At 35.8% G+C, this 24,815-nt stretch overlaps 2 protein-coding genes across 2 annotated transcripts; one reads left to right on the forward strand and one right to left on the reverse strand.

Moving 5' to 3' along the window:
• Nucleotides 1-3,771: 3,771 nt before the first annotated feature.
• Nucleotides 3,772-9,762, reverse strand: LOC145684897 (cuticle protein 19-like). The gene is made up of 3 exons (XM_081757249.1): nucleotides 9,668-9,762; nucleotides 6,701-6,763; nucleotides 3,772-4,051 (listed from the first exon to the last, which is right to left on the reverse strand). The coding sequence occupies exons 1-3, from the start codon at nucleotides 9,680-9,682 to the stop codon at nucleotides 3,812-3,814; spliced, it is 318 nt and encodes a 105-aa protein (XP_081613375.1). The 5' UTR covers nucleotides 9,683-9,762; the 3' UTR covers nucleotides 3,772-3,811.
• An 8,833-nt stretch (nucleotides 9,763-18,595) lies between these two features.
• Nucleotides 18,596-19,180, forward strand: LOC145685574 (uncharacterized). Its single transcript, XM_081757963.1, has one exon. It carries the CDS (start codon nucleotides 18,596-18,598, stop codon nucleotides 19,178-19,180), a length of 585 nt encoding a protein of 194 aa, XP_081614089.1.
• Nucleotides 19,181-24,815: the final 5,635 nt, after the last annotated feature.

Here is a 24,815-nt window from a genome sequence, read left to right on the forward strand (position 1 = left end):
GGAAATAAAATTAGAAAGTGCATTGACACTCTATACATGCGTGTCACAAGTCATAGTTCTATCGGGAGCAAGGGGAAAGCGTGTAAGGCAACAACCCGGAAGTAATTGCATTTACAAAAATAAAATTGTGTTCATTCTAAGCTCGCCTTCTCTCAGAGACGGAAGAACAATTTACTCGCTCCGTATTTCAAACTTGGCTGTAAACAAGGACTTAACTATAAGGAATAAAAACGATGAATATTAACAAAATAAATAAATAATCCATTCAAATCATACACACACACACACACACACACACACACACCACACATTTCGTATTTCCCATATGTTTTTTTTTTCTCGCCAATTTACATGTGAGAATTGCAATAATTCTCAGTACAATACAACGTTCATCTCTGGTGCTTGGGGGTCCCAGGCTTATTCTCAATACAATACAACGTTCACCTCTGGTGCTAAGGGTCCCATATTCAATTCCCGTACAATGCAACATTCATCTCTGTTGCTAAGGCTCCCATATTCAATCCTCGTACAATGCAACGTTCACCTCTGGTGCTAAGGGTCCCATATTCAATCCTCGTACAATGCAACGTTCACCTCTGGTGCTAAGGGTCCCATATTCAATCCTCGTACAATGCAACGTTCACCTCTGGTGCTAAGGGTCCCATATTCAATCCTCGTACAATGCAACGTTCACTTCTGTTGCTAAGGGTACCATATTCAATCCCCGTACAATACAGCATTCATCTCTGGTGCTAAGGGTCCCATATTCAATCCCCGTACAATACAGCATTCATCTCTTGTGCTAAGGGTACCAGGATCATTTTCAGTACAATAAATCATTCATCTCTGGTGCTAAGGGTCCCATATTCAATCCCCGTACAATGCAACGCTCACCAATAGTGTTAAGGGTCCCGGGTTCGATCCCAGTACAATACAGCATTCATCTCTTGTGCTAAGGGTACCAGGCTCATTTTCAGTACAATACAACGTTCACCAATAGTGTTAAGGGTCCCGGGTTCAATCCCAGTGCGTGTCACATAAACTTTTACACATCTTTTATTCTCGCTCTCTCTCCACATATTGTTCAATCATCTTATTTGTTCCGACTAATTTATTAGGAGAATATAAATATTAATTTAATCACTACTGCGAAAGTACGTGATACAAAATGACGTATCAACAGATTTAATTCAAATCAAACCAATTCAAATTTCCATTATTATTATTTTTAAAAATACCCAGTATAAAGTCTCTACACACACGTATACAAACTCGAAAAAGAACACATGACCTTTCCATGTCAGCACAACTAAAAACAGAAATATAACAACTTTCCAACACACGTAACAAGGTCATCAAACCATAATAACCTAACCCAACCGATTGCCAACACACATCATTACTTTCTATAATAATTATAGTAACTAACGGTACCTGTAGAATTGTTTGTCTGCTTCTACTATCTTAGTCTACAGAGGGTAATTTCATTTTTTTTTTAAGGTTGGTCACAATCAACTAACTTCAAATAAATGCTGCTTCTGATGCGTTCATGGACTACTTTGATCACCTTACAATCTTCACTTAAAAGAATAAAAAAGTATCTAACAAGTATCGGCTGCTATTAATCCTCCTGCTTCTGTAATTTTAAGAATTGGGCACTGTTAGTATGTGCAGATTGAACATAATTTATATATTTCCCACGCGCTTTCATACTCTGTCTGGAAAGTATCCAAAAGTATGATTATCTTTCACTTCTTTTTTTTCTGGAAACAAAACTAAAAGAACATTGACAAAGGATAATAAAAGTTTGGCGATGAGTTCTCCAAAATTTTAAGTTAGATAAAATGAAGCTGTGTTATTATTATTATTATTATTATTATTATTATTATTATTATTATTATTATTATTATTATTATTATTATTATTAGGAAAAGCCATCAATGATTGTGTTTTGAATATAATATTCTTCAAATGTACTACTCTGATTCGGTAAGTGGAATGGATTTATCTGGACTTAAAACACGACAACTTTTCCGCACACATTCTGACGAAAAATGGTGAATTTGAACTAGCTGCCCAGATTATTTGATCTCTAACACTCTCCCAGGGTTTTGTTTGTATGGGATTGTCTAAAATCTCAGTTCTGTAAGAATAAGCAACATGTATACTTAACGGGAACATTAATCTCAAAATTGCAAGTTTATAGCGAAATATGCTAAAGAAACATGGCCAATATTGGACTTTTAGAGCTCACTCTACGTACCGAAGGAGAGATAGTCATTTGAACAATATATATTGCCTTTAAATCATAATGCCATTGATTGCATTTCAGAATTTAAAAACAGCGAAACTTTTTGTTTCTCATTTGAAAGTTCTAACGTTTTTATTCATAAACCCATTCTGCTGCACTGGAACGACGAAACTCACCCGAAATACACGTGTGGAATATACGTGAGAAGATGCAAAGCTCAATAAGCAGGGGATATATGAGTTGTTTAGGGCACACAGGCATCAAATTCAAAAACCAATGTTTTAAGAAAAAGAGATATAAAATTTAATACGGAAGGTTTAAGTACATAGTAAAGTCAGCACTGTTTTTACATTGAATAATTTATAATATTTGGACATAAATATTTTAAGCTCTAAGAGCTAAATATGAAAATTTAAAAAGCCGAAATAAATCGAAAACGACCAAAAGCTGGATATGCTTCCCTTGTGTAGTAAACACGCGAGATTTTTTTTTTATCTCTGTGTTATGGGTCATCAAATTTGGAGTTAGTCAAATTCTCTAATTTTGCTATTTAGTATAAAAATAGACGAAACAAATCTGTTGTACGTTACTTGGGTCAGCTTACTTAAAATTTGTTGTACATTCTTGTGTTTGTTGTTGATAGTAAATTATTACAATGTAAATTTAGAGGAGGACAACAGGTGAGTAGAGCGTCCTTACCTCTTACGTGAGGCCTCCTAACTCGATCCAGGCCACGTGAGTTTCTGTTGGACAAAATTTTGCTTGAATATTTTCTAGAGGCGTCTTTTTTCCTTCCACGGTTACATTTCACCAATTCTTGCATCGTCATTTGCGTTCATTAGTCAACGGTCTCCTTTAGCCTAAAGGACACAACAGATTTTTAAGGTGTTAATTGGTCTCGGAGCCTCTATTTATAAAGTCATAAGTACACAAAGGTACTTTATTTGTACTTTATTCATATCGTAATAGAGTTCTCATGTTCTATAGAGTTCAGTATAGCTCAACCAACTTAAATCTTAATAAACTTTTGCAACTGGTATTTTAAAATTAATTCATATCTGAAATTAATTCATAGGGGGGCGCGCTGGCTCAGTGGTAGAGTGTTCACCTCCGGTGCTTGGGGTCCCTAGTTTGATAACAGCTCGCGCCGTGTGGATTTTGTGGTGGACAAACACCGTGTTCTTGGGTTTTGTCGGGATTCTCTCGTTTCCTCCCACTTTCTTTATCCCACCATTTCATTCATTTCTCATCATCACCATCTCCTTCTGCATAACCGTAGGACGTAAAACTGAAAGATTTCATTTCATTTTGAAAGTAATTCACATCTTCATATCCAAAGATGTACTCGTAGAACCATACTGAATGAAGACAAATACATTCATTTAGTATACTAATAATAAATATAACAATAAATCCTCTTAATCGTTAATATCCATTAAATAACATGCATATATTTTTGAAACATTTGCTATTTATTTCTGAATAACAGTTTATATACAGAAAGCACAGCTTCAGTCATAATATTGAATATCTTTTAAAGGTCTACCCATTATAATAAGATTAGCCAAAGAATCCGTATCCTCCATAACCAGCATGGAGGTTAGGTCCCAATCTCTTCACGATAGCGTTGAATCCATTTATGTCGTCAGCTCCGTAAGTGACTACTCTCAAGCTGCCGTCTGGTTCTACTAAGCTGTATTGACCCTTGACGATAGGACCATCCCGGAATTCAGTCTGTTGCTTGTTGTCGCCGGTTAGCTTATCACTAACTGCGTAACCGAACTGATACTTTGGGTAGGCCTGTAAATATAAACGTTAAAGCAATTGTTATAACGAATTCTACTAGAGTAATATTATATTTCTAATACATACAGATCAGGACAGAGTGATTCCTAAAAGTATGTGTGTTCGTGAGTTTGCTCCTGTTTCTTCTAACTTTCTCATTTCACCAGCATAATTTGCTTACTTTAAACATTGCCTTTCTTAGCCCAAAGGGCATAATCGTAGGACGTTAGACTGAAAGATTTCATTTCCGAGTAAGTAATTGCTAATTACTGCTATCTATATTCTCAGAAAATCTGATAGTACTAAAATATTTTTATAAGAAACGAAAGAGTACTCAAACCTTCAGCCTACATCAATAATTTCCCTGCTAACCGAGTATAGTTCTATGAAGAAAGTCTGCAAATGTTAGGTGAGTTTCAAAATTTTGGGGAAGGATTTGGACTCGTTAAACACTCGTGTGTAGGTCACTGCTCTGAAGTATATTATGGTAATTTAAAAGACTAAAAACTGATTATAATGTCCTCCTAACGATGAGTAAGTGCATACAATTAGTAGCGAGAAAAGTATTTCAATACTTGAGCTTTTCTATTTCAGGTGTGCCCCCGGAAAATATGTGAAACATGCTTTGGCCCCACTTCCGCAGCCCTCTTACGGAAGAAATCCTTTTCCCTTGGCTTTATTCAAAGAACCCTGTTTGCATCCAACTATTAATGGATTTCGATCAGAGCAACTCGTCCCTACTCTTTTGAGAGAGGTGTGGGAAAACGCACATCGAAATTTGCACCAGCATAACCACAGCAGAACTAGAAAGGCTTCAACAGGAAGCTTAATGTATGTCTAACATTGATGACCATCATTGCTGGTCTTGTGACTAGCGAATGCATATCTGAAGCAGAATTCCGGGTTCAGTTTCCGGTGGGAGAGAATCGAACACACAACAGTCGCTGAGATCCCGATTTAAACTCCGTTTGCCTTATATAGCCCCCGCACTGAATTTTAGGCTGTGATTTTTTAAGATATTTTGTAATCTCAATCAACCAAACAGTGTAAAAATCCTATTTGTTTCTTCCTGAGTAGGGTAAAGATAAGAAGTACAGAGTGGGGAAATTCAATTTTGACCTTTTTTTGTATTTCTCCATACCCCACTCAAGAACTTTAATAAGATAAATGAATATTTGAAAATAGAAAATATTTAAGTTTCCAGATTTTGAATCGTAATCATTATACTAACCCGTTAATCTCAACAGCATTGTAGGCAGTCTCTCAATCAAGTATAATATATATAATTATGGCATAAGAATATATGGATAATATATTTTTGATTGTCCATATCTTGCCATCATCTGCATGGATCACTTGCATCAATTAAGTTGATTCTTAACTTACATTCTAAATTATGCATAAATGGTCAATGCAATTTATGATTCCACACGCTATGATGCTTTCGTATGTGTGTCTGAACCGTACAGTATGAAACGTGCTGTCAACTAATCTATGTCCCACCCACAAGCAACAATAAGCGTAACTAGTGCTCATCACCTAGTATGTAATGTGCACCTGTGTTATCCAACGTATGTTTGGACAAAATAGGAGGCGAGTTGTCAGATAACGAGGCTTCAGGTAAATGTGGTCGGTAGTTCCGGTGATCGCACTCTTGTGTCAAGTGACTGCAGAAATTACAAAGAAACCCTATAAATACTGGTAGATCAATGGTAATAGTTTGTGGTCCATTCATATCGTGATCCGCAATGGTACTTGAACTGATGTGTATGTCAGGGCATAAACTCTTATATCGTTATTGTTTGAAAAAGGGTTTAAGTTAGTGTCCTGAAAGTAATGTTGCTAATATTGGTGCATAACGGATACTTTCTGTGAGAGGTATTGCTCCGTTCTATGGAGCGGATACCTGATATCTTACTAACCAATAATACATTCTCCATCACATTAGTTCACTGATATCATCTGCAGCTTCCTGACATATCTCCCAGGCTCATAATTACTTTGACACATAGTGTAATGCAGTAAACACTTAGCCACTTGTTTAATATGCTACCAACTGTTATTACCACGGTCAATATCCTTTCTTCGTATTCTCTCTAGAAGGTTGCATATACAGTCTTTTACCAGCAATCCCGCTAATAAGGTATTCTACGTCACAATCCACAACAATAAGGAAGTACTACGTGACGTTTTACTACGTGTTCGTTTCTCATTTTCCAGAATTAACTTGATGTTTTCATTGAGACTAAAATTGTCCTATGGTGGCCCCAAGTAACATAGTGTCTAACGCTCTCGCCTTTGGTGCGAGCGGCCCCTGCATCGATTCCCGCTGGTGACATTACGTTGGAATGGTGTTGCAACATTTTTAGGTCAGCCATCCTGAGTGAGCTTTTCATGGATTTTCCTTATTAACATCAGGCAAGTAACGTGGTGGTACATAGCATACAGATCCCAGACTGCTTTTTTCCTTCTCCATTTCTATCTTCCGTCCCGTCTTCAAGGGATAGTGTGCCCCGAGGGACGTTATCCCCCATACGTGACGGATGTGGTTTTAATATTGACCTATGTACACTTCTTTTAGTTTAGTTACACATAATTCAATAAACAAAATCTTGAAAATCATTATGTGAACTTTTTCTTTAAAAAAATTTTTAGGGTACTTACATAATAGTCGATTGGTCCAATGGCTGAGGCTACCACTACAAGAGCGGCCAAAGCAAACAAAATCTGTAAAGACATTGTACAAATTAATGGAAGTGCATTTCGATTCTTCTATTTATTACTATACTTTACATATGAATTACTGTAAAATTGAACTAATTTTAATTAGCTTAATATGTTGGTATCCTATCTACGTACCTACGTGTTCTACCGTTATATTTATATATTTTTCCGTTTTTACATTTTTATGCACGAATTCCTCATTTCTGTGTAAAATTATTTGTTTCTTGCTAGATGTGTCAAACATCTTCCATTGCCTTTACCCATTTAAAAAAAAAATTCAAACCACACCCTATTATTTCAACCATGACAGGTATACAAGGATACCAGGAAACATATGTTAAACGAACTCTTTAGTGTAGCACTAATCACGCTTCGGAACGACTCTGCATAAATCCCATTATTTTTTTTAATGTTATAAACAAGTTAGGTAAGGTAACTGTCAGAGGACACATAACTCACAACGTCTCAGAAGACACATTTGCGCATACATATTTATGTCCACAATATTTGCAAGATACTGATCTGGTTTTATAATTTAGCACATAACATTGCCACACACGACCTTTCTTCCTACCTATTTCTCGAAATTTCATGCGTTAATTCACATGTAAGAGAAGTCCGAGCACCTCTTCAGAAATTCGAGTCAGAGACAGGAGACAGACCGACGTCTATTACTATCGCTGGTTAAGCGTGTATTAATAGTACTTCATCTCTATTTCTACATAATTTCAACATTACTTTACAAACTGGTTCCATTTCATCATTTGTAAATTAGTACTTTGCTACTTTTTAGTGAAAATGGAAATAGAATTTAAAATACCATATTATTAGTTATATAAAGTACTGTCAACGAATTTTATTTTTTAATCTTCAAATTGTTTAAAACATAGAAGTAAATAATAATAAATGATAATAAAGTAATTAGTCACATAGTTGTTATAATTTGGAAGATAATCTAAAGAAATGGAAATAAATTCCTTCCCGTGAATTTATATGCAAGGGAAAAAACCTGGGAATATTCCCATTTTTTTATTTTCCTTCCTACCGGGAATATTCCCACTGCCCATCACTAGCTACGGGCCTGGTGCAAAACCATTTACCTCGGTACTATACTATTTTGCGTGACACCACTATTCTTGGTACAAATATGTTTCCTCTCTCTATTTGATTTACGGAGAATTATAAAGAAGCAGGTGTGAAGTAAGAAAACAAATCAGTCATTTTTTTTGATGTGGAAGTCACAAAGAAGAAAATAAATAAAGAACAAACGAAAATGAAGACAAGGACGAAGAGAACGAAAGAAAAGAGATGAGTGGTTGATTTGGATCTTACATTTCTTTCTAGCAGCAAGGCTATATGGTACCGGGATTTAAAGCTTAACGTGGGAACCAGCCACATTAGTCTGAAGCATGACTTGAACTAACGTTTCATTAGGAAGATTGAACATACGTAGAAAACATGAGTGAATTCTATGATAAGCAATGATGATATCAATGCTGGCTACTAGTGCATTCCGCTATGCCTTTCATAGCCACAAAAGAACTCAGAAAAATTAAACGAGAAAAATGAAAGAAATTATATACACAACTAAACAATGCTTTAATGATAATTCCACAAACTACTTCATAGTAACATGTACAACGATAACGTTGTATGTATCATTGGCAATCTGTGCCTATTTACAGAAAGGGGATCAGAGGCGAATTATGTGAGCAATATAATGTATAATGAAAAAGAAAGACATATAGAGATTTCGAGATTATTATTTTGTAATCGGTAGCTAAAATATGAATTGTTGTTACTATAGCAACGATATAAATAATTGTACATATACGTAGACATCTTAGCGAGTAGATAAGTGTGTATGAAGTTCTATATATATTTTATGTGCAGAAAAGTTAATTATATATACTTATCATGGTCAAATATTAAAAGCCAATTAAGAAAGTGATAAAACGCGTTGGGTTATTTAGAAGATTAACTTAAAATACGAACCAGGCCCTTATAATGTACATCTTTGAACCCACGGTAACATGTCTTCCGAACCATGAGATCGGTTTCAGCACTGGGCAGTTGGCGGGTACACATACTATAATGCAAGACTACTGCTCAGGGTACATATCATTCCCCTCCACACATACTCGACACCAACCTTTTAGCTTCCAACACTTTACTTTGCAGAACGGATAGTTTCAAACATTGAGGGTTTATAATTTGAAAAGCTTATAAATCTGAATCAAGGAATGTGTTTCTCAGCGCCGTAACTAAGAGGGGGCAAACATTAATACGTATTTGAGCCCCCTAGAAAAAGTTATTTTTCTAATTCTTGGGTCCCCTCTTTTCATCTTTCTCTTACTCTTTATGGGCCCCGGAGACTGTGAGCCCTCCCGCACGACAAGGTCTGGGGCCGTTAGCTACGCCCTTGGGACCGTTCCATACATGACAAATTAATTAAGGGACAAAATTGACAAATATCGAAGCCATACGAATAAATATTATTTCTAGGTTCCCTAATAGTAGATATTTTTTACTGAAATGGGCCCATGATTCATTTTTTCTTACCTTTTGTGCACTGTTTTGTTTATGTAATGTAGTGAACCTGTTTAATGCTTCATTTATAATTTCATGTTCGTATCGTATATAAAATAAGAAAATTTTGTCTTAAAATGGGCCCCCTCGAACGACAGGGTGCTTCTCTGGGGGGCTGTTGCCCCTCCTACCCTCCACAAGTTACGGCCCTGGTCTTTCTACCCATGTACTAAACTAATAAAGTATCAAGATGCTTTTTAATGTAAACAGAACTGTTTCTGTAACCGTGCATCAACTAAACTTAAAATATTTTCTAATAAAATGCAGTAGATTAGAATAAAAAGAAAAAAAATAAACTCAATTATACGTTTTACTTACAGCAAAGGTCTTCATGTTTCAGTTCCAAGTGTATGCGAATGCTGTTGATGTATGCATTGAAAACTGATCATTTGGGAACACCTTTATACATATCTGAAACGGAAGAGAAATTGCTGATCAATAGTAGATATCGATACCTATAGAGTTTCTAACATGGTATGTAATAAAGAAAGAGTGTAGTTATATTATTGTAATATGCAATACGGAAATGATACATAACGGAATTAAAACGTGAACACTAATTATGTATTTAAAAATTGCATGTGCTACAAGAAGAAGGTTAAGTTGCTATTATTTCCGCTTGAAGGGTTGGAAAATAATACATTTTATTGGTATTGCTTTTCATTAACCTTCCTTATGAGTCTATGGGTTATAACAGCTGTGTGGTCCGGAAGTAATATACTTTCAGAATTAAACGCCTTAATGTAAAAACGGCGTAACGCACAAAATTTCGAAAATTGAGCTATTAGCATTTCTGAAATGTTTACATTGTTTCATCTACTGACACAATTTCATGCAGCACTGAGTAGTACTAATGTACAATCCGTAGTGAAAAAAATACACACACGCACACACAATTCCAAATTTTGTGTGGGAGAACGACCTGTTCCCTTTACACGTTAGAACATTTATTTTAAAAAATATTAACGATAATAATGCAACACTGTATCGGATAATAGTTAACTTAGTTTGATTGGATCGTGGCATCAAATAGAAAAGTGTTCGAAAATTTGAATGAAAAAACGACTTATCTTTTCACGTTAGAATATTCATTTAAAAAATATTAACGATAATAATGCAACATTCTAACAGATAACAGGCAACTGAGTTCGATTATATCGTGGCATCAAAACGAAAAGTGTTCGACAATTTAAGTGAAAGAACGACTTATTATCTTTGCACGTTTGAATATTCAATTTAAAAAAATACTTACGATATAAATGTAACATTTTATTGGATAATAGGAAATTCAGTTTGATTGGATCGTGGCATCAGAAAGAAAAGTGTCCGAAAATTTGGGTGGAACAACGACTTTTCTTTCCACGTTAGAATATTCATTTAGAAATACGATAATAATACAACATTGTATCGGATAACTCATAACTGAGTGTGATTGCCTCGTGCCTGAAGATAGTCTAATCGCGAACATTGGTGCATTTCAGCTTGCCAAAGTGATGTAACTAACTTTAGCAATTACGACAGATGTATAGAATAGTGTTTCTTGTTCTAGCATGGAGAACACTTCTGAAACCACGAAAAAGATTACAAAACAAAGGAAATTGAAAGGACAATAAACATAAATGTAAAGGAGCTAAGTAATAGTTGTATTAACCCCACAGACAACCAAGCACCAGGAGAAAAAATGCGGTAACGTTGTGTGTTGCAAATGTGAACGGTGCCGATATAAAGACCGTATGTTACCACAACGAACAATATATTCAGTTCATTTTACCAAATGCAGATTTCAGCACAGAAAATGCTTATCTTTTTTTTCCTATTCGAAGGTCAGATTTTTAACGTGTATATGTCAAAGACATAAAAAGAAGTGCCAATGTGTCCCAGCAATCGAATACTTTCCATTATATATTTCGTTTTTCTTCCGGATTCGACGTAAATGTACGCAAACATGTATTTTGCAAAGCGGACGAAATCAAACAACGTAGGTTTCGTACCTCTCGAGGTGAAACAAAGGTAGTCGAAAATGAGAATACACCAACAAAATCAGGACATTAACTCAAAGGAAACAAAAGAGGTAGACTTCATAAAGATCCAGGCTATTGTGAAAGAAACATTGGGAAATTGAAAATCATGTTTCAACAGAAACCATTTGCACTACAGTAGATCCACAAATCCTAAACTTCATAAATCTTGATACTTAAGTCTGTACAAGATATGTAAGACTTGCAGGTATATGGTACAAAATGTATGGAAGACAATATTTCTTCTCTAAAGCAACATGTATATCGACTGGTATTCAACGAACTCACGTCAATATTGCATTTAAATACCAAGTACCGACGTGTTCGCATATGATGCATTTAGGCCAAGACATATGGCAATTATAAAAATAACCAAGTAAGTTCTGTAGCTTTTTGTGGAGGTTTGTGTTCAATTGGCCCTCATACCGTGAGTTGGATCTGAATGATCAGTTGTTGGTGTGGGTATATCCAACATACTACCTACTTGTGGGAGTTCAGTTACACCGTGAATTTGCGTATGGACAGGTAGAACACGGGACCTCCACGGGACCTCCGAACCAGCAGGGTAGAAGATATGCCAGGCCTTTGGTGATTGTACCTAACTACGCGGACAGTGCAGCGGTGGTTTAGCAAGTTTAAGGATGGTGACGAAACACTCGAAGATACATCACCTGCCGCAAGACCAACACATGCACTAGATCTTAGGATCATTACTGGGTTTATTGATAAATAACTAGCATTAGAGAAATAATGCTAATTGATAGCTCTAACATAGTTCCATTTTTTAGTGAAACGAAAGATTTATCGCTGACATAAAATTACACTTTGTATATTTCTGTCTGTATTATCATCCTGAAAGCTTTTAGGAAATGAGTTAATTTGCACTGTTTTCCACACTTCTAACACAGATGAACCGAATATTTGGAAAAGAATAATTGTATTTAAAATTAACGGTTAACGAGATGTGTTCTCAGAACTTTACATTTTAAGTAGATTGACAAAAACGTGATTGTTACGCCTGGAATACTTAGTAGATGCCATCTTTTTTAAAAGTTTTGGAATAATCAAGGAGACATTTAGTGGATTTCATCCCGGTTTTCGTAGTACTGTAAATCTGGCATGCAGCAAGTTGAAAATTAGAATTAGATAAAAAGAAAAAAATGAAGATAAGAGTCTGACTGTCTTGGAGCAAGTAACTAACTTCCTATCTGGTTGTGAAATCCTAGATTTTACCCCTAAAACATTAATAATGCTTAACTAATACGATGTTCTAACATAGGCTTACTTACGTCTTTTATTGTTAATTTTGTGTGACTTCGCAGAAGACTCGGTATATGGTCTACTAGCATGCTACTAATTATTAATCCAATACTATTAAAATAAGTAAAATACACTTACCACGTACTCCGTTCCATAAGAAGCCAATGTTTGCGTTCTTTGCTCTTTTTTCGAATGATTATTTTTATAGTTTGTAACTTTGAGTCATTTGACAAAAGTAACAGATATTAATAATATACTTAAGAAACATTTTACATTTTTCTTAATTCATTTATTGTGCACAATATTAAGCTGTGGTTTTATAAGTATGTGATCGTAAGAAGACACGTTTTAAGCAGCCGCGCCGATTTCTGCATAACCTTGAGGGGGGTTAAATATATAGGAGGAGTGTATTTCCAAAACATGCTAAATCGAAAAATGTCCAAGTTTGAATTAAACATGGAATAATATACTATGAAACCAAATTTTGTAATTATTTTCTGTCAAAACACATTATTTTCTGTGGTAAATTCTGTTTTTAATATCACTTGCTGTAGTGTTTCAATGTAAAAAGAAAATAGTTTTTCTCCCTTTCTGAAGAATTCTACCAAATGGATCTAGCATGGATTGGAAATACACTCCTCAAATGTTTCGTTTTCAGATGTCCAAGCAAATATACCCAACTCTTTGAGTGTGCATGGAAACCTTCCGGCGGACCAGAGTCCCTCTGTTCCAGGATCGGGGCATATGGTTTTCAGTTGAACGTACAAATTTAATAAACCTTTGAGCGAGATGTAAGGTTAGGTATGTTGAACAGTTTTCTTTCAGTAATTATCATTAATTAAAAATATCAATACATATTTCTATGTAATCAAGATACAGAAGATGGTACAAGTATGTAAATCGTCTCAAAGATAATATGGAATATATTTGTACAGTCGCTTTCGTCTTTCTGGTGTTTCACCTTGTTCGGCCGCATTTCATTATTCTTTTGTTTGTATCTGGCAACACTGGATGATTGATAGTTGTTTATAAGTGGCGTGTGTGACTGCATAGTGTTTAGTTGCTTATGCATAGCAATTATTGTATTGAGTTGTGTGTTTACAATATAATAAATAGTATATTGTACAACGAACTTTGTGTTCAAAATAATACAGTCCACGAACGTTAAATTGGTCCTCCGGGCCGATTTTGTTCCAGTTGTGCATGTGTGTGGTTTGCGAACTTGTGGCACAGTATTTTCATTTTGTAGTGCATTGTCAAAATGGTGCAGAATTATAACAATGGAAGAACTCATAGGTAAGAAAACTGTCTTGAAACGTGAAGTGAAAAGGTTAATACATAAAGCGAACGAGAATAAAGACAGGCCTAACTTCAGTATTAAGCTGTACACTGAACGTGCTACGCAATTACATGGCGATTGCACAGAGCTCGTTAAAAGCTCATTTCTGTGGGTGGTGAAAGCGGGTTTGCAACATATGACGGAGAATTTAATGAAGTGCAAGATAAGTTGGACTGTATCTTAGAAATTTTGTACAATATGCAGTCACCTAATACTGAACGGGTAAATACATCTAATAAATAGTGCACAGATGTGAAGTTGCCAAACTTAGAACTTCCTACATTTTGTGGTAAAGTGCAGGATTGGCTACCGTTTCGTGACTTATTTGTTGCTGCTGTTCATAATAACAATCGGTTAGGAAATGCTCAAAAGTTGCCGTATTTGAAGACAGCAGTATCAGGGGAGCCTGCAGAATTGTTGCAGTCTATTTCTATATCTGATGATAACTATAAAGTAGCATGGGAGTTACTTAAATCAAGATATGAAGACGTGAGGGAGCTAGCAAATCATATTTTGAGCAAGTTGATTACTCAACCAGCTGTGAAGAGTGAGTCATCAGCTGAGTCACGAAGATTGATTGACAATAGTGTTCAGTGTGTGTGTGAACTTAAATCCTTGGGCCTTCCAGTGGAACATTGGGATGTATTTTTAATTTACCATGTGTGTGAGAAGCTAGATAAGAACACTAGAAAACAATGGGAGCTTTCATTGAAGAAAAACGAACAATCAACTTTCGACCAGCTGAAAGAGTTCATATTACAACGTGCCAAAGCGTTAGCTGCAGTGAGTGCAAGGTCACCGGCAGACACGTCTACTTTAAAAACAAACAAAAAAAAGCAACACGTTAGTGCATCATTCAAGTCCAATTGTGTCATGTATCATGTGTAAAAATAACCACAAGCTATATGTGTCAAAAGTTCATAAATATGTCAGTGAATGATAGGCATAGTTTTGTGAAAAAGAATTCGCTTTGTTTCAATTGTTTGACCTTAAATTCTTCCGTAAATAAGTGTAATGTGAAGCAGGGTTGCCACAGTTGTATCAAAAAACATCATACTTTATTGCATTGTGAAAAGAAGGATAAAGTAGATCATGTAAATTGTTATCATTCTATAAATCAAAAACTAATTCCTCAGGTGTTGTTGTCCACCGCTCTCATAAATATCAAAGATAATGCAAATAAGTTGATACAATTTCGTGCTCTTATCAACTGTGGCAGTGAATTATCGTTTGTAACTGAACATTGCGTCCAGAAATTACGCATAAACAAAGAGAAAATAAACATGAGCATATCAGGTGTTACTGGTTCTAACGTTTGAAATTCTCATGCAATAGTTGATTTGTGTTTTCAGTCATTGTACAGTAATAATAATATTCATACTAAAGCAATAGTAGTCCCAAGAATCACAAGTAACTTACCCAGAGTAACTATTCAAAATATAGGTAATTGGGAAATTGTGAAACAAGTAAACATAGCAGATCCACATTTTAATAAAAGCGGCCCTATTGATGTGTTGTTAGGTGCTGATGTTTTCCCATTATTGTTGCTCAGTGGGAGACACATAGGTACGAATGGAGCTCCGTCTGCAATTGAAACGGTGTTAGGTTGGGTATTGTGTGGTCGGATTAACTTAACGAATAACACATCAAGTGTTCAGTCATATTTTGTTTCTGTTGATCTCAATAAAACATTGCAAAGATTTTGGGAAGTAGAAGAGTTGCCAACTGTACAACATTTATCCGTTGAAGAGCAAACATATGAGCAGTATTTTGCTGAAACTTACAAACGTGATGTTGATGGCAAATATATTGTAAAATTGCCTTTTAAAGAAAATGTTGAGCCTCTAGGTGTATCCCGGGACACAGCAGTAAAGCGATAATGCCAGATGGAACGTAAGTTACAGCAAGATCCTGATTTATGTAAACAATATTGTGATTTCATGAAGGAGTACTTAGACTTAGGTCACATCATGGTGGAAAGACTACAAGGTGGTTGCATGCGCATGTCGCCTGGAGCGCTGTCGTGGCTGTGACGTCATCTAGTTTGCAAGAGACAACGGGAAACGGCGCGGCTTTAAGTGACAAGTGGAAATTCTTTGTTACTTTGTTCTTTTAAATGATATCGAGAATGCCTAATTGTGCAGTATACGACTGTAGTAATGATTACAGAAAAACTAAGGGAACTAATATAAAATACTTTAGATTTCCTCAAAAAGAGAGGGAATGTCTCCAGAAATGGATTTTAGCTTGCAGGCGACATGACAAAATAAACCTAAAATATGGTAAGTTTTACTTAAAAGTAACAAATAAATGCAATGGCAAATGAAATTATAAAAAAGCGATTTATTTACGTACTTTCTTTTTAGTATTAATAGTATGTAATAATAGTATATAGGGCTACAGTAGTTTGTGTTGATTCTGCATACAAAAATCTAACAGTATGATTTAAAAAGACGAACTTTGAGGTAAGACCCGGATTCGAAATCATGAGGGAGGGGAACCGACAGAGGTGATCATTTCTATCATCATTTCCTTATACATAAGCTATTGAGACAAAATTTTCCCCACAGAGACAGGCATGTAACTCGAGAAGGGAGGCACGATGATCTAGGAGGCTTACCTCCTTCGAGTTACGCATATGGAGAGCATTGAACGCGTTACAGTAGTTTAGGTCCCATTTCATTCTGGAGGTCTGCATTCCCTGTAGCCTCGATGCTAAAACGGGACATTGGCCTTCAAATTAACTAACGAATGGGAGGTTCGTAATAACCATTAACGGTTACAAAGATATATAACAATATATTTGGTCAAGAGAATAAAGTATCCACCTACCATGTCAGGGCGACATTGTCGGGACATTTTTACACTCAAATTTTGAAATTTTTGTTCATTTTAATCATAACTTTGGATAATTACATATACATATTTAGGCCCCCCCTCCAGAATTATAAAATTAAGAATGACTACAGTAAATTTAAAAATATGGTAGATTCTCAACCAATCAAGGAAGCACGGTGGCTCAGTGGCAGAAGGCTCACCTCTGGTGCAAGGGATACTGCCCGCTTCTCGGTCAAGTGAGTTTCTGGTGGACAACATCGTGAGTTTCTCGGGGTACTCCCGCATTCTCATTCCACCAAATTCCACATAATCATTCACTTGCATTTATCTTTTGTCTTCTTTAGTCCACGGGACAGAAAAGAGAAAACTTATCAAGGAAATTAAGAAAATTGTGTAATTTTATGGTTTATGTGTTTTCTAGTCTAGCTGTAACACCCCTACATCATCTTCACTTAGCCTAGTACTTTGTTTCTTGTTTGAAATAGTCAAGTTGCAATTTCTTTGTTTGAGGTGCTTTGTATATACATATTTATTTCTATATATTTTTAGAACACAATAGTATATGTAACGTTTTATTTCGTACAAATGTTTAATAATACAGTTTGTTATGGCGTAAATTTTGACACTAATATTCAGAGAACTGTCAGTTTCACCAAACCTTTTGTTCAAATACAAATTCTATAAATAAGCGATCAGCGGTTTCAAATAAGATGATTTTTTTATAAATCAAAAATAAAAACGATGTTTAAAATATTAAATACGTGCGTCCCTGCTCAATAAAGTTTTTAACCTTCCCTGAGATTCTGACGAAACTTACGTGGGAGCAACGTCTTAAAAAAAAAAAAAAAAAAACTGTCCAAGCATAACGAAAATATACGTACGTGCATTTCTGTTTATGAAAACCATGAATTCTCCCTTGAGATATTCTCAAAATTTATATGGGGTCATCAGTAGAGAATTCTCTTTAAAGCAAAATAATAATAATAATAGTAAATCAAAACCGATCAATGTGTTACGAAAATATACTTGAACATACATAAATATATAATAATAAAATGCATTAACGACACACTGTGTTAAAGATTATTCAGGCCTATACATACTCGAGCAAGGATGTTATAAATAGAGGATCTGCCCATATGTATCTTCATCCTATTAAATCGGTGAAGACAGAAAGCAACCGAGCATCGGCACGTCTGATTGGCTACTCTCGTTTCTACCATCGTCTGATTAGCTACTTTCGTTTCCGCCATGATTGTTGGCTCAAAACATTGCGATCCTATTGGACGAAGTGGGCAGAGTAGGGGTGGCGAAACTGAGGTATGGCTTCAAGACTTTGTTGTAAGGATAGATCCTCTATTTTATAAGATCCTTGTACTTGAGTGTATTACTTCAGATATTTAAAAAAGAAAAGAAAGAAAGAAAGAAAGAAAGAAAGAAAAGAAAAAGCAGAAAATGTAGTGAGTATTATTGGCTTGTTCAAGCTTCAAAGTTGTTTAATATGAACTGATATTGCTGTTTCTTTTGCTATTGTAAATATCTTCCTTTGAATTCACTTAGCTTAAGCATTGATTACATTACGTTTATATAATTATTCTTTGTACTAAAATATTTACTTTGTTTAAGATCACTATAAATAGAAGAGAAGTTTGCGTGTAAGATACCAGCGAGCAAGCGCTTGTTAAAAGTTCATCTGACTCTCGCTGGCCACGTCTGCGACCGAGATGACGTCATGCGCCAGAGCGACAAGAATGTAGCACTGCATTGCATCCACCTTGTAGTCTTTCCACCATGGGTCACATGGAAAAAAATCCTGATGTAGAACTTGATAAGCTTGTATCTGAATCTTATTATCTGCCGCATTATTGTGTCTTAAATGAAAGTAGTTCTACCACTAAATTGCGGGTTGTATTTGATGGTAGTGCTAAAACTAGCAGTGGAGTATCTCTCAATGACAACTTAATGGTAGGTCCAAAATTACAAGATGATATTATCCCATTAATATTAAGGTTCAAAACTCATCCAATTGCAATGTGTGCTGATATAGCAAAAATGTACAGACAAGTTAAGGTAGATGAAACTGATTCTGATTACCAGAGAATAGTGTGGAGAGTAACAGTTGACCAACCTATTAGTGATTTTAGATTGTTAACTGTTACTTATGGAACCAGTTCGGCTCCATATCTGGCTGTAAAGTGTTTACAACAGTTAGCTGTAGATGAAGGTCATTGTTATCCCAGAGCTGCAGAATTAGTCATGAACGATTTCTTTGTTGATAATTTAGTTTCAGGTGCAGCTGATAGTAGTGAGGCAATTGTATTGTACTCAGAATTAACAGCATTATTACACAAAGGTGGTTTCGAATTAAGAAAATAGTCTACTAACGACATGAATGTGTTAAATAGTATACCTTCTCACTTAAGAGAAACTCAATCGCTAATTTGTTTTAATGAAGATGAGAATGTAAAAGCTTTAGGTATACAGTGGAATCCATCAAGTGATTCATTTTCATTTTCTATTGTTGTTCCCACTTATAAGTCAGTAATGACAAAACGAATGTTACTATCTGATATTGCAAAATTGTATGATCCGCTTGGTTGGTTATCTTCAGTATCCATTGTTGCAAAATTGTTACTACAATCATTATAGAAATTAAAAATTGAATGGGATGACGTACTTCCGAATGATATTACTCGCTCCTGGGAAGTATATTGTCAAGAATTGCCATTGTTGAGACAGATTAAGATCAAAAGGTGTATTTCTTCTGAAAATATTGTGTAATATGATCTAATTGGGTTCTCAGATGCTAGTGAAAAGGCGTATGCTGCAGTAGCATATGTACGTTGTATAGATACATCTGGAAATGTGCAAGTATACCTGATTGCTGCAAAGACCAAAGTTGCCTCTATAAAGCAAATATCAATACCTAGGTTAGAATTGTGTGCTGCAATATTGTTATGTAGATTGGTCAATACGGTCATTAAGGCAATGTTAATCAAGTTTGAACAGGTTGTCTGTTACACAGATTCTACTATTGTATTAGCATGGCTTTCTTCATGTCCGAGTAAATGAAAACATTTGTGGCTAACGGGGTATCTGAGATCCAACAATCAATTTTTATTAAATGGGCGCACACATCGACCAAAGACAACCCAGCTGATTGTAGTTCTCGTGGTTTGAATCCGTCACAATTAGAGTCTTATTCACTATGGTGGAATGGGCCAAAGTGGTTGATAGAATCAGAGTTACCTATTGTAAATATTAATTGCAAAAATCTAGATTCTGTTCAATGTGAGCAAAAATCTTCAACTGTTAACATATACATTAAGGTTGACTGTACAATAGTAGATAAATTTTCATCATTATCTAGGTTAGTTCGTGTTACTGCTTGGTGTAAAAGATTTATTAGGAATAGTAAAAGTAAACAGGAGTTAAGATGGACCATTAACTACAAAGGAGTTGTCAAATGCATTAATGCATTGGATAAAACAAGCTCAAGAATCTGAATATCCACTTGAGATAAAATACTTTGCCTTTGCCTTATAATAGCAAACTCTTGTGTTTAAATCCATTTCTTGATGAAAATGATGTCATGAGAGTTGGAGGTCGCTTCCTAATTCTAGTATAACATATGATTTCAAATATCCTATCTTACTTCCAAAACATGCTAGAATTACAGAACTTCTTGTAAGATCTGAACATATAAAGCATCTTCATGCAGGTTCACAGTTACTTTTATCTGTTTTGCAACAAAGGTTTTGGATTATTGGTGGTCTTGACTTTGTAAAAAAAATTGTAAAAAGTTGTGTAATATGTCACAAACAGTCAAGTGTAACAGCCTCTCAATTAATGGGTCAACTTCCTGTTGGTAGAGTAACACCAACTCGTCCATTTTTGCATTGCTGTTTAGATTATGCTGGTCCACTAATGTTAAAAAATATGAAAAGTCGAAATTCAAAATGTTCAAATGTTATGTAGCACTCTTCATTTGTTTCAGTGTCAAAGCAATCCATTTAGAATTGGTAAGTGATGCTTTAACAGAGTCATTTATTGCAGCTTTGAAACGTTTTATAGCTAGAAGGGGAAAATCTACTGATATTTACAGTGATTGTGGTTCAAATTTCATAGGTGCAAACAGAGAATTAAAATCCTTACTGAAACTTGTAACGAATGGTGATTCAAAAGAGTCTGTATGTAATTACCTCAGTATGCAATCTATAAATTGGCATTTTAATCCATCATCCTCACCTCACTTTGGAGGCATATGAGAAGCTGGTGTAAAGTCTGTCAAGTTCCTCTTAAGACGTGTAGTTGGTAACAGTGTACTTACATTTGAAGAAATGTATACAGTTTTGTGTCAGGTTGAAGCATGTTTAAATTCTAGACCATTAGCTGCACCAGCTAAGTCTTCTGATCCTAATGACTATCAGGTATTAACTCCTGGCCATTTCTTAATTTACGATTCACTAGTAGCAATACCTGAACCAAAATTGTGTGAATTAAAAATCAATCATTTGTCACGCTGGCAATTAACTCAAAGATTGGTCCAACATTTTTGGAACCGTTGGCAAACAGAATATTTGTCTCGGCTGCAACAAAGGCCAAAGTGGTGGTGTAAACGTGCTAATATCAAGGTCAATGATTTAGTATTAGTGAAAGAAGATAAGACATCTCCTCAACATTGGAATTTAGCAAGAGTAGTTGCTGTTCATCCTGGTGTAGATAATATTGTTAGAACTGTTACTATTAAAACTAGCAAAGGTGTCCTCAAACGACATATTGTAAAGATTTCTCCTCTCCCATTTAATGAAGAATAATATGTAGAATGTGTAGTGTAGAGTAATGTGCAGAATAATATGTAGTGTTGAAATGATATTTCAAGGTGGGCGGTATGTTTGGCCGCATTTCATTATTCTTTTGTTTTGTATCTGGCAACGCTGGATGATTGATAGTTTTTATAAGTGTCAACGTGGCGTGTGTGACTGCATAGTGTGTAGTTGCTTATGCATAGCAATTTTTGTATTTAGTTGTGTGTTTACAATATAATAAATAGTATATTGTACAACGAACTCTGTGTTCAAAATAATACAGTGCACGAACACACCGAATGACTTCTGATTACGATGAAATTTTGGGATAAAATGAATCTTGGTATAATCAGTCCCAAGCTGTCAGTTGGAATCGCAGAGATAGGAGTTTTATATATTATAAAATTGGGGTGCTATGAAACACATAAATGACAGTTTCGTTGGGGTAGGGTTGACGGGTTGGGGTGGGGGGCCTGTTCAGCCGGCTGAACATTTGTAACAAGGCACTACATTTCTGTCCATAACCGGATACTTATATTTGGAAGAACAGTGAGATTCATCTTAAATTTTGAGTAAATTTATTCCTATATTTATCGTACATTCAGTTATGTATGTTGACTAAGTTAAACTAATATAGAATGTGTACCAGGGGCGGATCCAGGACTTACTTCTGAGGGGGCGGTGGGAGGTCATACCGCAACTTTTAAGTCCTCCGAACTTTGGGATGGGTTATATATATATATATATATATATATATATATATATATATATATATATATATAAAAGAAAGTTTCGTCTTCTGGGGGGGAAGCGATCGACCCCCTGGATCCGCCCCTGATCTGTACAATATTTATAATGTGTTTATATTGATAATTTTGAACTATTACTTCATTCCATTTCATTTCCCTTTCTGCACTCCATTATCCGGTTCACTTTCCATAGAAATCATAGAAATAGTTCCTGTTTTCCTGAATGCAGTATAATATTGCACTAGATACATTTGGGACCTGTTGATTTTGAACACCCTTGTTTATCAATTATATGGCCACTCGCTCTTCTCTGGTGAAACAACTAGAAAGAGTTCTTTACCTGGACATTCGACTAGCTACTGGCGCGCTTCGTACTAGTCCTGTTGCCAGCCCTTGTGTTGAAGCCAACGAACATTCATTAATATATCGTCGTAGGAGGCTTCTCTTTAATTATTCTGCACACGTGCTCTGTATTTCTAATCACCTCTGTAGATTTTCTTGTGTGATGGCCGGATTTACGACCTCTATGCTGCACGTCGTCGCTGTACACATGGTCCGTCCATGGTATATCCATGTGTGTGAGAGTCTCCTTTTTGACGAATTTGTGTGGCCCTCTCTTTCGTTGCTTCAATTTTTTGTTGTCCCAACAAGGTTGCTTCGATCGCCACGGTTTGAATTACGCTTGTCTTCACACCCCAAGCAGCATACTAATTCCCAGCTGTACCAGCAACAGTTTACAACACTCTCAGAACAGTACCCTAATTTTAATGTGTTCTATACGGATTGTTTAAAGAGGGAAATTCTGTTGGCTGTGCCTTTGTCATTGATGAGAGCAACTCAGAATATAGCTTACATCGCATGTGTTCCGTATATACTGCTTAATTTACTGCCATTATGCTTGCCCGTGAACATGCTCTCACGCTCTCGTTCCGTCGTGAGCTGGTTTGCATCGATTCTCAGAGCATAATTAGGGGCCTCCACAAGTCTTCATTAAGCACGCCTTCGTTGAAGACATTCTTCTGAGATCCAGCCATCAGCTCTAACACCAGGACTGTGTCATCGTTGTCTCTTGGGTGCCGGGTCATGTTGGCATCCGGGGAAACGAACGTGCTGCCACAATCGCCAAGAACGCCGTCTTGGCTGAAGTTGCATTGGAGCATATTCTTCCTTACTGCGATCTTTACTCATTTTTCCGCCTTGATACACACTCATTGGCAAGCAGTTTGGGACCAGCCTAATGAAAATGTACGCAGTTAAGCCGCTCCTAGGAAAGTGACATACATCTTCTCACTCTAGTCATCTAGATGAAGTGTCTTCTGACGTGTTTTCGTATCGGACATTCTCACCTGACACATGAGTATTTGCTGCGTGGTTTGGGCCGTCCATATTGTGAGGAGTGTATTGTCCCTCTGAGTATTCAGCACATTCTTGTGGAATGTCCTGAATATTCAGATCTCAGAGAACGTCACGGATTGCCTTGTACCTTTACCCGCGCTTTGGTGGATGATGATGGTATTGTTAGCTTGGTACTTCATTTTCTTCATGCTTCTGAGGTTGCTTACATTCTCTGTGCTTTCTAGTCTCTTTATTCTTTTAATTGCTGCTACGCTTTTAGCTATTGTTCTATCTTTTTATTTTTTTCTATATTTATTGTTCTTGTTATCTATTTTTATTCCATATATTTATTCTTTTATCATTATTTTTTGTTTTTAACTTTGCAGCACTTTTTGTTTTGATATATTCGTTTTAGCTTTCCTTTGCTCTTCTATTGATACAGTACTTGTGCGAGCAGCCGTGTCGATCGTGACATGGGCATACGGCTTCAATGCTGATGTCCCCATACGCCCCCCCCCCCCAACTCAGTCATACATACAAATTACTAACTGGTAAATTACAAATATTAATAAGCTGGGTACACTCATCCCCTCAATGAATGCAGCCTAAATTCAAAAATTAAAAAATGTGGAGCAACATTATTTTTTCCTCTTCCTCTTCAGAGCTTAATACTTAAATACTAACTCTTTCATTCTCGATACATCACTTTCATAAGCGTCAATATCGCTTTCATCAATCATTTGAAGTACATCATCTTGGTCAAGGCCTCAACCTGAAATAGAAATCGAAACAAGTTTTCTCTTTAATTAACCAGAATTGTCAAGTTCTAGAGTTAATTCGTTGAAAAGAAACGCCAAATTAACATTTAAAATAATTCATACAACATTAAATAAGTACAGCAACAATTCCAGCTAGTTAAGCACCCAACCCTGACTACAAGCCTAAACAATTATACAAACAATTGTTCAATGTTTCTAGGAAGTAACAATAAAAATGAAATACGACGCAGTAGTACAAGGATTAGCCAGAATTTTATCAGTTGCGTACGATTGTTCAGCCGGCTGAACACGCCAACAATGACGTCTTATATTTACAGACTTTAGTTCATATCAATGAAAT

Source organism: Thermobia domestica, chromosome 5 (genome assembly GCF_964235325.1).
Source record: "Thermobia domestica chromosome 5, izTheDome1.hap1.1, whole genome shotgun sequence".
Taxonomy (NCBI): Eukaryota; Metazoa; Arthropoda; class Insecta; order Zygentoma; family Lepismatidae; genus Thermobia; species Thermobia domestica.